Source organism: Acipenser ruthenus, chromosome 8 (genome assembly GCF_902713425.1).
Source record: "Acipenser ruthenus chromosome 8, fAciRut3.2 maternal haplotype, whole genome shotgun sequence".
Taxonomy (NCBI): Eukaryota; Metazoa; Chordata; class Actinopteri; order Acipenseriformes; family Acipenseridae; genus Acipenser; species Acipenser ruthenus.
In genome coordinates, this window is record NC_081196.1 from 54,239,077 (window position 1) to 54,255,799 (window position 16,723).

The 16,723-nt window shown below is 37.1% G+C and overlaps 1 protein-coding gene across 3 annotated transcripts; it reads right to left on the bottom strand.

Annotated features, from left to right (window-relative positions):
- Position 1: 1 nt before the first annotated feature.
- On the bottom strand, positions 2 to 14,767 carry LOC117406807 (dnaJ homolog subfamily C member 3-like). 3 transcript variants are annotated; one of them, XM_034011130.3, is made up of 12 exons: positions 14,642 to 14,767; positions 13,044 to 13,150; positions 12,123 to 12,247; positions 10,892 to 10,966; positions 7,974 to 8,126; positions 7,065 to 7,246; positions 6,484 to 6,603; positions 5,846 to 5,951; positions 5,517 to 5,637; positions 2,992 to 3,124; positions 2,473 to 2,621; positions 2 to 1,724 (listed from the first exon to the last, which is right to left on the bottom strand). In XM_034011130.3, exons 3-12 carry the CDS (start codon positions 12,225 to 12,227, stop codon positions 1,564 to 1,566), a joined length of 1,305 nt encoding a protein of 434 aa, XP_033867021.3. In that variant the 5' UTR covers positions 12,228 to 12,247; positions 13,044 to 13,150; positions 14,642 to 14,767; the 3' UTR covers positions 2 to 1,563. The 3 variants fall into 3 exon arrangements, with proteins under 3 accessions (XP_033867021.3, XP_033867018.3, XP_033867020.3); XM_034011127.3 differs by having other exon boundaries at positions 13,040 to 13,150; positions 14,506 to 14,767; XM_034011129.3 differs by having other exon boundaries at positions 13,040 to 13,150; positions 14,642 to 14,765.
- Positions 14,768 to 16,723: the final 1,956 nt, after the last annotated feature.

Genomic DNA, 16,723 nt, shown 5'->3' on the forward strand with positions numbered 1-16,723 from the left:
ATCCAATGCAGTGTTTTTTTTTTCTTTTTTTTTTTTCTTTAGACCAGTAACAGTGGTTATCCCTGGCAACCATCAAGTGAAGGAGCACTAAATTGTCAACATAAATATCTCTTATTTACAATTCAGAAAATACTTAATATAAAAATCTCGTACATAAACGTTACACATACACGAACATGCTGTGCAAGTACATGTGACAACCTGTTTTTAAAATATGATATTGACATTTTTGTTTTAAATCATTTTTGGGGGGGAATGTGCAGAAAAGTAAACGATGTATTGAAGCAAATGAATGGAGATGGCAGTTGCAATCACAGGTATAAATATTTGTACAAGGTGAACTTAGTCTACCCATTACAAAGTATAGCTATTGCATTACAATAATATTTTGTTTCACGCCAAACCAATGCCCGAGGTAAATACTGTAAATTAGATTTTCCTTTTATAAAACAGTCAGGCAACTGTTAGGGTAAAACCCAACACCACACTTGAAAGCTATAGTTACGATGCTTTTGCAGCAGGAATCCTACATTCTAGTTGTACTTGATTTTAAAAACCTGCTCTTGTATTCTTTCTGATCCCTTCAGTTTGTACGAGACATACAGCCAGTGACTCGCACAGGGGAAACAAAAGCAGCTTCCTGGCACGCAGAGGGTGGATAGCATGGCAGCAATGAAAGGCCTCTTAATTCATATGGCACATAGGCAGTCACAGATACTGAGGACTGGATACTGAAAACAAATACTGTGGTCCTGTATTACACATGAACATGATCATGCACATAGGGTGGCATGCCAAGGTAATTATCAAAATGGGAAAGGTAATACTAAAGGTAATGTAGTGGAAATGGTATTGTCACACCCCAGATGCAATTTACAGAATGGTTCAAGTGTGCCTGCTGTGCTTGAACACAATTACAAAACCAAACTTTTAAAATTATTAAAAATATGTTGTTGCCCATTTTTCCACAAGAATTTACAAAACAGATGATTACAAGGAAGACAATTTCAGCTGCAAATGATACTAAGCCCTCAAACATTCTCTCAAGCATGAATAGGGTTGGACGTTACATGTAGGACTTCAATCTTCTGACAGAATATGATTGTCACATTTACATACAGACCATGAGAAATTACAGTCCTGACAAAAGCGTCACAGTTCTTGCAGCACACACTGCAGCTTTCAATTCAGTGTCACCAAGTATAAGAACATATAGAATCTTTTTTTTTGTTTTTTTGGGTCAAAATGAGCACAGTAAAAAAAAAAAGCAATCTAAAATTGCTGTTGTAAATGGGAAGCCTTACTCCAATGTGGACCTTCCTCATGTAAGTTACATATACATTAAACAGATTTGTTATTGTTGCATGGAATCTTTACACAGGGTTGCTATCTCCCAAATGCAGCAGATAAAAGAGAGAACTTAAAAAAATCAAAAGGGTCTTCTAAATTCAGACAGCTTCCTGTCTTGCTTGAACAGTTTCAAGTTCTTGTTCCTGCAGTTTCTATGCTGCGGGCTCCAAAGTACTGAATACATTATTCCATACTCAGAGAAACTCATCAGTACTAGTTGTGCTGGAACTTGAAGTTAAAAGATCCAGAGCCAAAGGGGTTGAATCCCTGCCATGAGTTCCAGCCTCTGTGGAAGTGATGCCCACCATTGTCTCCTCCCTGTTGATTCTCAGGGTCCAGTGGGTCCTGACCTTCATCAAACTTCCTTCTCATCTCTGCAAACACACAAATACAGGGTACTCATGGAGTAAAGGTTCTCACTGTTGGGTTTGAAAAGTGTTAACTGGATTTTAAAACAGTTGTTAAACAAGGAATATTTTCTAACAGCCAAGTAATTATAATACACACAAATAATGAAGGCATCTGGCAGGATAAAAACTTGTCATGTTAAAGTAGGTGGTCTCCTGGAGTTATGGTGATGACACCACCATCATATACTTGTAAGCTGAAGTCAGTTAGATGTGGCAAGAGCTGACAAGACTCACCTTATGCAAATCTGCTTTGACATGAGCAACGCAAAGACCCTGATCAATAAACATTGGTGAATCTGCAGCAGGAAGAAGGAACCTCCTCATTGGACATAACAGTGATAGAAATAAGACTCCAACCCTGTCATCGTCATCGTCCAACCAGAAAAGGTTGTATAAGGTATGAAGGCAAAATACGTTTCTGAAGGAACAAGGTCTACCACCTCAAACCTTACTCCAAAACCAAATGAATCAAGGCCACCTTGAGGACCAACAGTAACTGAAGCACTCGAAGCACTGGACAAGGATGAGCTCATTCAGAACATCCCAGAGCTACAGAACAAGAACACTATAGGGTGACAGAGAAACCCTTTGGGGTTTGAATAACCCCGTTGGCATTGTCCTCTTTATAAAACAAATATTGTGAGGAGCATGAAACAATAATAATAATAATAGCTGTGGTAAAATTCGAAGCTAAAACCCTGGAGGCCCTTACCTGGATCAGTGAGCACCTCTTTGGCAGAGGCAATGTCAATAAATTTCTGCTCTGCTTTTTTCTTCTCCTCTTCATCCTGGAAGTTGTCCGGGTGCCACTGCTGTGCCTGCTTCCTGTATGCCTTTATAATCTCCTTTTTCTGGGCATTTCTGAAATATCATGGTACATGAAAAAAAAAAAATGAACAGAAAACTAAAGGCTAAAAACAGCACAATGGTTTAGCAAACTGAAGAGACCAGGCCCTACTTAATGACACAGGGTTTAACACAGATTTTGATTCTCAACAGTCTTAATATAAATCGGATACTGATGGTCATCGGCAGGGTTTTTTGTTGTGAATTAATCCCTGTGCTTTTCTCCGGTAAGTTAAAGCTAAGGGAATAAAGACAAGTTCCTATCCATTCAGTTACAGTTATTCACCAATTGACAATGTACTGTAATAGATGTATTATTCAAACAACATATACCCAAGAAAGCTACACAACACCAGTAAAGTCAAGGTTGCAGATCAACATGTACCTCTTTACTCCTAATATCTTATAATAGTCCCTCTTCTGGGACTGCTTCAGGAGTCTCTGTGCTCTCTCCAGTCCTTCCTTGACCTGAGGATCGCTCTCATTGTGCTCCTGTGCAGTTTCATAATCTCTCACAGCTGGGGAGACGAGGGGAGAAGGCATCTAGTCAAACAGTAAAATGGTATTACTGTTATTTCATTTATTTATTTATTGCATTTATATAGCGCTTTTTATACAAAAGTATCAAAGCACTGTACAAAAAACACAGCAGAAAAAAGCACAAACCACAATACATTTGTATATCATGTTACACATACAACTGCCACAATCAGACCATTTAAATAACACGATACACACAATAACACAAAAGCAACAATTTTAAAGTTACAGTAAAACCCACTAAAATAAAAAAGCCATTTTATAAATGTGCGTTTTTAGTCTTGACTTGAAAACTGTAACGGTGCCCAGCTTCCCCGACAAACGAAGGCAGAGCATTCCATAATTTAGAGCTCTGCCAGAAAAAGCCCTACCTCTTGTGTTGCTTTTGTTTACTCTAGGAATAACCAGCAGCCCCACATCCTGTGATCTCAGAGTGCGGTTAGGAAGATACCGGGTCAGTAATTCCTGCAAATAACTAGGTGCTAATCCATTCAAGGCCTTGTAAGTTAACAGCAAAATCTTAAATCAATTCTATACTGCACAGGGAGCCAGTGTGAAAAGAGGAGGCCAAAACAGTATCATGAGAATAAATCTGTTTATTGTGCATGTGAAACCAGGTCTCAGATAAGACCATTATAGCTAGGGTGGGTCAGCCACTTTTTCTAGTCTAGTCTAGTTATGGATCCAGAGATATAACTGGGTACCAAAGTAGCCCATTCAGTTATTTGCATTTCAAAATACTCTACGTGGGTTGGGGTTGAAACTGGAATTATTTGCACATTTTATCATGTTGCAAATGAGAAAGGAGTTGTGTACCTTCTGAAAATTGACAGCGAAGAGACCTCATTATACAGGAGGCTCTTTTTTGGGATGCAGGTTTTTTTTTTTTTATTTAGCTGTTGGTGCTGAATGCCTAGCAGGTGTTCCAGTTCGCTCGTTGCCGGCTCTGAAGGAGGCATTTTAGTGCTTATTCACTTCACTACAATGCCTCCAGATTGATGACAGAAATAAAATGCACACAGTAAAACCGAAGCACTCATCTTGAAGCTGCTTCTGCTTCCTTCTAAAAAGACAGGAGCTTCCAAAGCACACATCACAAAATACGTAATACCTCTGCAATCATCCTCTCTCGCATATACGTTTTGGATGCAAGTTACAAGCAGTTTCATAGAAAAAGCTTTTCAGTTTGCAAAGCGACTCTGAAAAATGTCAATTTGCTGTAATTCAGCTCTTAGTGGACACTTTTCAATTCTAATACCTGGGTTCTAACCGTACTTAAATAATAAGAGTTTGTCAATTTACTCCTCAATGAACTGCATCCCTCCTTTTAATCAATTCATAAAAAGCCTTAAAATGTGCATGAATGCACTGAAAGAGTGGTTCGTCTTTGCCCTGGTATTTTTATTTTTTTTAATTTAATTTTTTAACTTGACTTAGTGCTGGGACAAAGTTTCCAATACTCAAACAGTCTTTTAAAATGTAAATGAATATTCAAATATTTATTCATTTTGAATTATCTGGTAAACAAACGTATACTTCATACCCTATTACAGAAAAAAATGAATCAACTTAATGGCATCCCAACAAATTACCTTCTAAACAAAGAACAGAAACACTGTTCTGTGCAGTGGAATGTGTGTTATTTACTCCACACTTTATTTATGCATTGGTTTGTGTTCGAACATGATGGTTTTTGATGCAGCCATTTGTTAATTCAATTATATGAACTAATACGAACACGTCATTTTTGCCAGCTAATACATTTCAAGCAGTTTGTTTGAATATTCGAATAGCTGACCCAGCATTTTTCACATTGTCAATAATATCTCATCTGAGCAGCGAGTGCAACTTATTAAACAAGCAGATATCCTTCTCACACACTGATGAACAACAGCAGTCACAAGCATACTATAAACCCAGTCTTCTGCCACTTATTACAGATCTGTTCAGAAATCAATTGCTGGGCAAAGATCTCGCTTGGGAGCCAAGGGAGACCACAGCAGATCAATAATCTGACACTACTGAGATTGTTACAATCCAAGTCCATAATAAAAACAGTTGCGGTACTAAAAGCTTTTGAGCTACTGGAACGTTTAATGTTTGGTTACTTTAATTCAGAACTAGAAGACTTCAATTATGGTGGATAAAAATGACCCTTTCTATTTTCCTTAGTTTATCATGTTTTATTTGTTGTTCATCCCTTGACCGTCATGCAACACTGTTGTAAAAGCAGAGGTACGCTCTGGAAAACCCCATGACTGCGTTACACTCTGCAGCTTATGAGGTGCGATTCGGAAACCCTCTAATGGTATGTATTCTCAGTCACAATTGAATTCCTTTTCCAATAAGCCACCTTGTACAATTCCTTACCCTCATGATACTGCTCATCCAAAAGATATGCTTCTGCTCGGTCTTTTAAAACATTCACATTGTGGGGGTCTGACTTCAGGACTTCTGTGCAGGTTTCAATGGCTTCATGTGCTTGCTGGTTCTAAAGACATACATGCATTATTTATTTTTAAAAAGGTCAGGAATAGAAATGCATGTTCAGCAACAGGGAGCTCTATACTAGTGGATGGTTTGGCATCGATCAAAAGCACTGATAGGAACTCTGTGCAGCACACATTCTGCACTTGGGGGTTAAGTGCCTACACTTGTTCTACTCGGTTTCAGGTTCTCTAAAAGGCGAGGACTCTTACCTTTGACAAACAATGACAAACCCTCTCTTTGGCCTGCATTGTATAATAGGGCACATTGGGCTCAGTCTTCATAACTGACTCGTATTTACTTATGGCATCTGTGTACCTGTTGATAACACCACAATTATCGATCAAGCCCAGTCTTTAACTGCCAAAAAGAAGTTCATGTGAATGTTAATTAGAAGTCGTAATTTTTAGCAAGGCACAATTTTGTGACGGTTAATGCAAACTCTAATTAGCTTTAAATGACAATGTACTGTAAATTCAACAAAACACCTTAACATTTTTCTTTCATTATTATTATTATTATTATTATTATTATTATTATTATTATTATTATTATTATTAAAAAATCATAAAAAGTGCTTCTTTAAGCTGACCCCTGCAAGAAAGGGCAGGAATAGAACAGCTACAAATTTGTGCAGAGCCTGCTCCTGGGTCAGATGCATTAGCTGAGCCTGTCCAATATTATTTGTCCTGGGTTTCAGTGTCTGTAATAGAGTTTAAATATAGATCGAAAAATATCCACACATTTCCACCAAACAAACTTACAACAGTGGAAACTAATCAATGTCGGAAAGGGGCTAAGAGCATGAACTTCCAGTTTAAAGGTTTACAGCTGTGTGAATTTCGCTTACTTCTCCTCTCCGATGAGCTCCTCTGCAGACATAATCTGCTTGTTGAGCTTTTTCACTTGCTTGTAGTGACTGAAGCACTGCTTGTGATCTGGGTTCAGCTTCAGACACTCACGGATCTCGCTTTGTTGGGGAAATATAAACATGTTAAACTAGGATATAAAAGCCTGTTTTAAAACATATTTCTGCATGAATGGAGACTACAGTATGAAGAAGCTTGTTACAGGAACACTATTTTTCTAGTATGTTAATGACCTACCACTGGCACCCCAATCTCTGCCATTGCTTCTCTGTGGGGTAACACCAAAGACTGATAGCTTTTGCACATGATGTTCATACTTTTTTTTTTTTTGTTGGTCCCCAATCAACTGCTGAAAGTATTATTAAAGCTTTCCTAAATCGGATGCTGAAACAAGTCTGAAACTTTGTTTTTTATTTTATATTAAAGCATACAATTTAGGGACATTTTGTTATCTCCATAACATATTAAACCACTTAAAGCACACCTATCCGTTGCATTTGAGCTCCATGTCTATTTTTTGTAATGGCTGTTCACTTCCTGGGTTCATTATCAGGAGTCTTACTTGAGCGACATTTCATGATCTCCCAGCTTGTAGTAGATGGTACTGATCTTATAGAAAGCTGCAGTGTTGTCGTTCTTCAATTTCGTAGCAGCTTTCAGGTCACTGATTGCTTTGCCCAGTTCTCCCAGCTGGATGTAACATTCTGCCCTGAGCTCTCGTAGGGTTACATCCCAAACACAAGTCTGAAAAGCACAAGAACAGCCATCAAAAACAAGGTCAAATCCAAAGTTACTGTGTGATCCGGGGGACAGATAGCATTTTTCTGGCTTACAACCATTTGTATTACTTCACAACAGTGACAAAATAACTGGATCATACATAGAACAAGTTATATATCCTGTTAAATAGGGGTCACAGCATGTAGTGTTTGAGATAACCACCTACCCAAAAGGACAACTTATATGTACAGGATTACATCTAGGAGGCAACCTTTTTTAGGTATGGTATATGTATGCTTCCCTGTGTGTATTAAAAGTACCATGAATTTTCACTATAGCTCATGCTGCAAGGTTTTTTTTTTTGTTTTGTTTTGTTTTTTTAACATATACATTTTCATGATTTAGTTTACCAAGTTAATTAAGCACTTTTAGTTATACAATTTTAGTTGTTTAATATAATTATTTCAGAAGAATGGCACGGACATATGGATTTCTCCATGTCAAATCAAATTAGACGTGAAAGGTCTGTTTCCTGGCACTATTATAATAGTGCAATATAATAGTGATATTTCTATGCATTGTACAGATAAGACATCCCTTAAATAAAACAGTAAATAACCCACAAACACAAAACAGCATTACCGAGACTTCTGATCCAAATCGTACAGCTTTCATCCACCAACCACCACAGCTATGGAGGAGGTCCAAGCCTGCTGCTTTTTGCTATTTGAGGAGAGCCAGGCTTGCTTACCTCTAGCAGGGTGTCAAGTTGAGCAGTTGCTGTTTTGTAATCCTCATTGTTGAATTCCCTGTGGGTCTGGACCAGAAGCCGCTGCATTTGATCACATTTAATCAGCTGAGTCCTGGCATCAGCCTCCTCTTTGGCACTCGGGCTGGATTTTAGCTACAAAAGGAACAAGGGCATACAGTTTGGCTATATGTGAAAAGCCACAGTTTGAGCCATTCATTGGGTGTAATATACTCTGTTTATGTAGGTTTTCTGCTTCTGGTTTGAAGACATTTGCAGCAGTCCAGACAAGTCAAGTACAGTCACGTTTACTGTCATGCCAAAGTTTAGTTCTACTGTTTGAGCAAAGCGTTTTGCAATGTTAGCTTAAAACTTGAATTTGAATATAAATTTTGTATATTCTTTATTTATACAGTAAAAAAAATCACGTTTGACAGCACTGTGTTCTAAATGAGTCATGAATAGCTTTCATTCAACTGTCTGAACTTTGAAATGCTTCATTCAATTACTTAAAAATCATTTAAAGAATCTATAACAATCATATTTCTGAGTTACTGCAGGATATATTAGAAATATGTCCACATTACTCTTAGTCCCTTCTGCAAACTCAGCTCTTGTACAAAGCCATGAATACGTTCAATGCATTAAAGTCCCCTGACATTACAGACTGCTGACCCAGCAGGATCTCCCTATCTCTCACTTGGAGGTTATTAGTACAGCAGCTCTCAAAATATAGTAGCAAACCCTTTTGGATCCAATCTGAAATATTGATTTTCCTCTTTTTAAATGCACAGGCATAGTACCAGAAGCCATTACTGTATTTACCAATTGCAATGTTTCCACTTGGCAAGGTTTCAATTGAGTTAAAAAAATGTTAACAAATGGATTCAAGTTCCTAATAGAACCACTCAAAAATGGGACATGTGAATATCTTCCCAGATATAAAGGAGATCAGTAGGGTGCCACCGTATAGAAACATGCAAGGCCTGCGTTAATGTCTTTCGTTTTTTTGAATTACAGACCACTGTACTTCTATTCACAACACACCTTTTGAAATTTAATTTAGCTCTATGACATATCTGTTGCATTCAAAATGTACTGCCTCTACTACAGATCCATAAAGTTAAATAAAACGTGGAACACAGTATTACAGACTTCATTTAACCTTCAGTCCAATTCGTTTGTATACCTTCACTTGCATTTAGCAGTAATTGAATAGTAAATGAAAACTGAAAAAAAAAAAAAACTCCTATACAATTTGAGATAAAATTGTAATTAACAAATATTCTGTATTTAAACCCAAAATGTTTTAAGTTGATTTGACCACTAGACAGGCTCTTGTGTTAAATAGATACTTGTGCATGGCAAGCGGAATAAAAACAGAATAGCTGATTACAGGATTCGACTGTACATTGCTTAAATATTGTACACTGCAAACTTCCTGAGGGGGAAATTTAAAGACTTTATAACGAGCCCTAGTCCTAAAAAAAAAAAACCCACAACATTTCAACAGCAATCCTCAGTAGATACAAATGTTGTCCTTAAACACTTTTTCACACCATCCAGTGGCAGATATTTTAATCAGTTTGATATGATCACATATTTCACATTTCAGCTATATTTATTTTTTATCTTGCTGATCAGATTATTATATATATATTTTTTTATCCAGCCAGCTCAACAATCTAAAAAATCATGCATGCCTGGAATTGCACCAATAAATAGCTGAGCTCTCTCAAGGCAGCAATGTAAGAAATGAATGCATTAAATGTTGTCACTTTAGCGACCTTGAACAACCTCTTTTTACAATTTCATTTATTTTCTTCTGGTGCTGTGATTGACCCAAGAATTTCCATCCTGCTCAGCTAGAGGAATTATGGTGCAGCTACCTAGAAAATACTAAACCTCTCAGGAGAGAAAGAGGGCTCATAATGATGCTGAGAAATTACAAGCAGGAAATCAAAAGCCCCAGACACAAGGGCATTCCGAGGTTCTGGCACTGTGGCAACAGCAGTGAAACGCTTCAGGGCAGCAGGGAGATAAAGATAGAAAGCGGATCAGTAGGCTGAATATATCTATTTTAAAAATAATCTATCTAAAGTACCATTAAATCAGGTCTGGAAAGATTCTGTATCGCTGTGTATAAAGAAGATGCATAAACTATTCAAGGTGAATGGCACCAACAGGACATGACCATAAGAGAGCTTACATCCTGGCGTCATCACAGCAGACTAGAAACTGATTTTTATTTTTATTTTTTTATTTTTTTTATTTTAGTTGAGTTTATTTTGTTAAAGCTCTGTAACACTTTTACTTTGAAATCTTCAAAAAGCATGTAACCCCAAAACGAAAACAAAATGTCGGTATTACAAAGCTCCAAATAATAATAATAAAATAATACTAATTGATGCGCTTCTACACGTACCCAAGTTGTTTCCTATACATATATTGTTTTCCCTTTTACAAAGAAAATGTAGCAGATTTAATGTTCTGTTGTCATAGGAGCAATACAAAATATATCACATTTTTGACATGCTTTTGCCCAGTGATATCTGATGAAACTTTAGAAAGGCATGATAAGGTTTTCCAGGTACATTGACCACTACTGAAATAAAGAAGATTACCAGACTACCCATAGTGAGCCATGGGGACTGGATAGCAGTAGAGGAGCGATTAGAAAAGCCAATATAAAACAGCTTGGAAAAATTAATTTAAAATGTACACCAAGTTACGTTAAGACATACACGATTCCCAGACTGACTGGTTGACAATACAGTGTCTACAGCAAGCATGTGCACTGTGCTTGCCTTTAGTGACATCTGCTGGGGTAAAATATAAAAAAGAGAAGTCAAGCCAATTGGGCCCCCTCGTCATTAGAAACTACATCATGATACAAGAGAACAAAAATAAACCCTTCTCACCACTTTTTTAAAGTCTTCTTCAGCTTCATCTAACTTGCCCTGTTTCAACAGCAGGTTTCCTCTCTGTAGTCGTGCCTGGGGAAAGCAGAAGTAAATAACCGAATGGGCGACAGCATGAACATCTCAATAAGATAACAAAATAAACACAGAAATACAAAACAAACACAGAAATAAGTGACTATGAAAATGTAATGTCTGTGGTACTGAGCCAGATTGATCAAGGTCTTTACAATACATAGTGAATGGAAAGTAAAACTACAAAATTAGTAACAAACAACTTTAAGGACTCCAATCTCTGTCTATGGTGTGAACATGTTATAGAACACTGACAGTTTCACCTTTCAGCTGACACTGCAAATTGTGTTGTGGTGTAAAAACCTTGAGAAATCCGACCCAATCTGTGATACAATCTGATGGAAATATCAGGGTGTCATACAGCTTACTGAAGCTGTCTGCTCTGCTCTGATGCAATACAAGCAGTTTAAAAGGGAGGGATTGTTTTTCTTTCAGACCTGGGGGTCAATTACAATTGCATTGAATCGCAATCACAATGTATAGTTGAATGTGGGCACACCTGCCGAATTGTAATTATACCATATACTTGACCCATTACAGTTCAATTACGCACTTGTCATTCAATCATTGTTCTTGTATTTTTAACCACTTCTGTGACTCCATTTGTTTGAAAAAAAAAAAAAAATGTTATATGGTATGCTTCTGTATTTGTACCTGTGCTTATTGCTTGGTTGTTTACAATAAATAAGTGTGTAGTTATTTATGTTACTTTTTAGTGTAATTTTAATTATAATTGTAATTAATGCAGCATAATTGGAATTGTAATTGTACAACATAGCACTGTAATTGTAACTGCAATTTCAGCAAACAATTCTGCTGTGATTGTAATTCTAAGTGTAATAGAGCCCGGGTCTGCTTGTTGTACAGTCAGTGTACCAGTGCAAAACGTCATATCAAATACAAAATGCAACAGGCCTTCCGTCAAAGTGCAATAACCTTCCCAATACAATGTAATACCTAATAACTCAAACTAAATTAACAGAATATCCAGAACAAAACAACTTGATTGGTTTGATTTAAAAAGGCTGATTAAACAAACCCCGCCCCCCGCAGGCAAAAAATGACAGACATGAAATACAAAGACTGGTGCTCTGACTCGCCATGAATAACAGATGTATTATGTGGAGATCTTACAACAAAATACAAACAGGCTTACAGAAGTGAAATCTGGTTTCAGTTCAACAACGCTGCTGAGATCTGGGAGTGCCGATTTTGATTTACCCATGGCCAGATACACAGTAGCTCTTCTGTAGTAGGCCATGTAGTTTTTGGGGTCTTCATCTGTAGGATTCAGCAGAACACAATGGTCAGAAAAGCATAAAACAAGAATGATATAGCTTAACTAAGCATAATTATTTAATTACATTTATTTGATTTAACTTTGTACACATGGATAGGAATGCAAATGCAGTATTCCAACATTTTTAAATACACTCATAAGAACATAAGAAAGTTTACAAACGAGAGGAGGCCATTCGGCCCATCTTGCTCATTTGGTTGTTAGTAGCTTATTGATCCCAGAATCTCATCAAGCAGCTTCTTGAAGGATCCCAGGGTGTCACCTTCAACAACATTACTGGGGAGTTGGTTCCAGACCCTCAATTCTCTGTGTAAAAAAGTGCCTCCTATTTTCTGTTCTGAATGCTCCTTTATCTAATCTCCATTTGTGACCCCTGGTCCTTTTTTCAGGTCAAAAACCTCCCCTAGGTCGACACTGTCAATACCTTTTAAAATTTTGAATGCTTGAATCAGATCATCACGTAGTCTTCTTTGTTCAAGACTGATTAGATTAAATTCTTTTAGCCTGTCTGCATACGACATGCCTTTTAAACCCGGGATAATTCTGGTCGCTCTTCTTTGCACTCTTTCTAGAGCAGCAATATCCTTTTTGTAACGAGATGACCAGAACTGAACACAACACTCGTCAATTCTGCCTAGAACAGCCACTCAGGGGACATTCATAGGCAGGTAGTTTTTAACACAGGGCTCCCTCAGACCACACGAGATGTAATGCATCAATCACATTTTTGTCAGGTTATTAAAAAAAGGTTAGCCATGTGCACAGGTACAAACCTACAGCAGCGTGAAAATGAGACAGAGCATCTGCCAACTGTCCGGCAGCCAGAAGCTTCTTCCCCAGTTCCAGATGATTTTCAACTTCTCCATTTTTCCCACATTGCACTCCTGTAAATAACATAGAAGAATCACAGAGCTTCAGTCAGTTTGAGAAAAGATATTTAAAACAAGCCTATTGAGTATGCATGTTCAGGAGATCCTCTTGTCAACAGAGTCTCCAAATGTCCTAAATGGATCTAAATCCACTATGGATATCTATGAGCCGGATTCTTGCCTCCAGGGGTGAAAGGCCAGCAAATGACCTTGCAGGACCACCTTGCCCCTGAAACACTGTAGACTTATTCCATGCTCAGCTTCTAGCTTTCTCACACACACACACACACGCACATATGTTCACTTCCAGATTTCCAGATCACAAAACAACTTCAAAATATAGACTATGTTAGCAGTGAACCAATTTCAGAGATTCAGCCTTTTTACTTCAATTCACACAATGTTGTGCAAGCAACCAGAACATTTGACAAGTACTATTATACAGCAGTACTGAAGTTCATACAGCACTGGGCCAGCACACTGGATCCAGCAATCAACTGATCCACGCTCGACGAATCTTTAAGACATGTTTTTTTTGAAGCTCTATTGATTTATCAGTGCTTATTTTAAATAAGGTAGGTATGAGTCACATCTGACTTGGCTTGCTTATTTCGGTTACGTTTGCTATGCAAGATAAATATGTGCATACATTCCTTATCACAATTGGACAACGGCTTGTGTTGTTTGTGCATTTGTATCTATCTTTACAAAGATTTAGAAAAAACAGCCCAATATAAAACAGTGACGTACTCACTTAGATTGGACTTGTGACAGATACTGAACTGCAAAGCACTTAACAAAATCCACTTGTTCTATAAACTCTAAATCTGTTAGTCAAATTCTAGGAGGAAAAAAAAGGATATTAACGTCAGCTTTCGTGTATGACGTCTCTCCAACCTGCAGGTAGGTAGCCAGTTGGTCAGCAAAGCACACCTCTAAATTTGGAACTGGCTACCTGTCTCACTCTCAATGCCTCTCTGCATGCTTTCTTTGCCTGTACTGACGCCCAGGGCGTTAGTGCTTGACTACGTGAAAAACAATCATTAACAAAACTTTGAGAAGTGACACTGGACAGATCTCAAATTGATCTTCAGTTTGTACTTACAACAAAAACACACACTTTAGAAAATACGGAAATACATTTGTATTTGCATTTTAAAATCGCCGTTTCTCAGCAACAATGATACTAGCGTACACGACTACAACAGCACGTACAAATGCCACGGTGGCAGTATAAAAAGTACTATAAAGTTCCACAGAAATAAAAAAAAAAACGTCGAGTCAAACTGTCTTTCAAGTTCCATACATATATAGGAACGTGAATAACTGCACCCAAAATAAAATACTGTTATGTTAGCTGAAATACTTACCTTCATACTGCAAATCTAACAAAACTAGTACAAACGCAATATAAGACAATATTTTATTGTAATTAAATCCTAATGACTCCATTTAAAAAATAATAATAATAATAATAATAATCGAATGTTCCCAGTTACCACATACAATATCTCTCTGGTAAGGTTAGGCGAAGAATACTCAATTCCAGCCAGTTTTAAAGTTCATCACAAATTTGCTTGCTTGATCGTGGGTCGCTCTAATTGGCTAACCCCGCTTGATACTCCGCCCCTCTGCTCTGATCAACAACGTGGAGCCACGGCGGCGTTAAAATCAAGACAGCGTTGCGTCACTCAGATATGCTGGAGTAGATTACTTTGCTGTTATATTGAGGGACTGTTCGGCATATGTATAAAGATGTAATTATATAACTGGGTTGCATCATACAAATAAATAAATACATAAATAAGTTCCAAAGCGCAAAAATAATACTATCACTGTAAACTATTAGGGCTTTTGGATGGTGCTTTGTTGTTGCTGTTGAGAATAAATCATTTGAGTACTAATAATTACTGTTTTTTAAATATATGTTGCAGGGGGAAAAATGGTGCAAATAACCCTTTGTGAATTTTCACCCACTATCACAAAGTGAGTGGTCGGAATTATTGATATGGCCAGAGGGTTAAACGGTATGGGCAGTGAAAAGGTAAAACACTGACTGGAACTCCACAGTGAGAATCATAGAATACAACTAATAATAATGTTAACCTCAAGAATAACTCAATATGGCAACTATATTAGGTCAGAGGTCAATTAAAGGTCACCGGTGCACGTAGTGTGTGTAACGGGAAGCGTTCCACACACTAGGCATTCTAATAATTTAAAATACAGATAAAGTTTAAGTGGCATAAATCTGTTAAAAGTTGTCATTGTCATTGCAGGTCAAAACCCAGGTATTGCTTGCACATTTTCTCACTTTCTCCATTTTCTTGTGGGCAGGTTAAAGTGAGCACAGTGCTGTCAAGACAGAAAACATGCAATGGGCAGCCATAAGAAATCTTCCCCTGCCTACTGCTACTGAACCATAGCACACACATATATATGTGTGTGTATATATATATATATATATATATATATATATATATATATATATACATATATATATATACAGTATATATATGTATATCCATTCGACTCCTTGAGACCATCACTTTCAATTCAAACACAAAATGTCTCGTTTTCAATCACTCGACAACACCCACAGTACAGAAATGGTCTCGTAATTTATGACGTCACAGAAACCCTAGATGGAATTATTTTCCTGTAACTCACTGAAGTCCATCTATTATTCAATTAAATTGTTTTTTTGTGTTTTACTAAACAAAAAAGGTTGAGAGAAAAGAACAAGTGCAAGCCAGGTAATTACTTTAATCTGACCTGCTTCTGTAAAGTAAATACTGCTCAGGGCTGCAAATGTCAGGGAGCTGAGCAAATATCAGCAGTTACATTACAGTTTCTCACAATGAATAAGATAATTACCTACTGGTCTCGATATAACCACACTAAAATGCTGATATTATGAGATATATCTATAAACTACAAGGGCAAGATTATAAGAAAGCCATACTATTTTTTCCCCCGCAAAGAAATTATAACTAATGAATATTTCTAGAACGAGTATCAAATATTTTTGAAGTGAATAACTGATAAGGGTTATAAGACTTGCTCAGATGATGTTGCGATTTGTTATCTTAATAATAATGTGCTATTAAAAAACAGTAATTGCTGTAATTATGAAAAATAATATCTGATTATTCATGCCACTGGCAATATTGGCCCCTTCTTCATACAGTTCCTCCACTATACCAAAGCATTAGTAGCCTTGCTACAGTTTGCAGCACTGTGGTGTTTACAATGAAGGAAATCACTTTCTAATACCTCGTAGCCTCTTAAAAATAGAAACGGCTGTCAAGAAAGGGCAATGGTTGGATAACTATACTAATAAGCGTTTAATTAGATGCATTCAGACTACTCGGTAGGTAGTTCAAAATTTCGATAACATACAAGAATTTCATTACTGATAAATAGAGTATGTTTTAAAACAAGGTTTCCCAATCCTGGTCCTGGTTACCCACTGTGTCTGCTGGTTTTCATTCCAACTAAGCTCTCAATTACTTAACTAGACCCTTAATTGAAATGATAATTTTCTTCATTAGATCTTTTTAATTGTTTTCAGATATTAAACAGTTG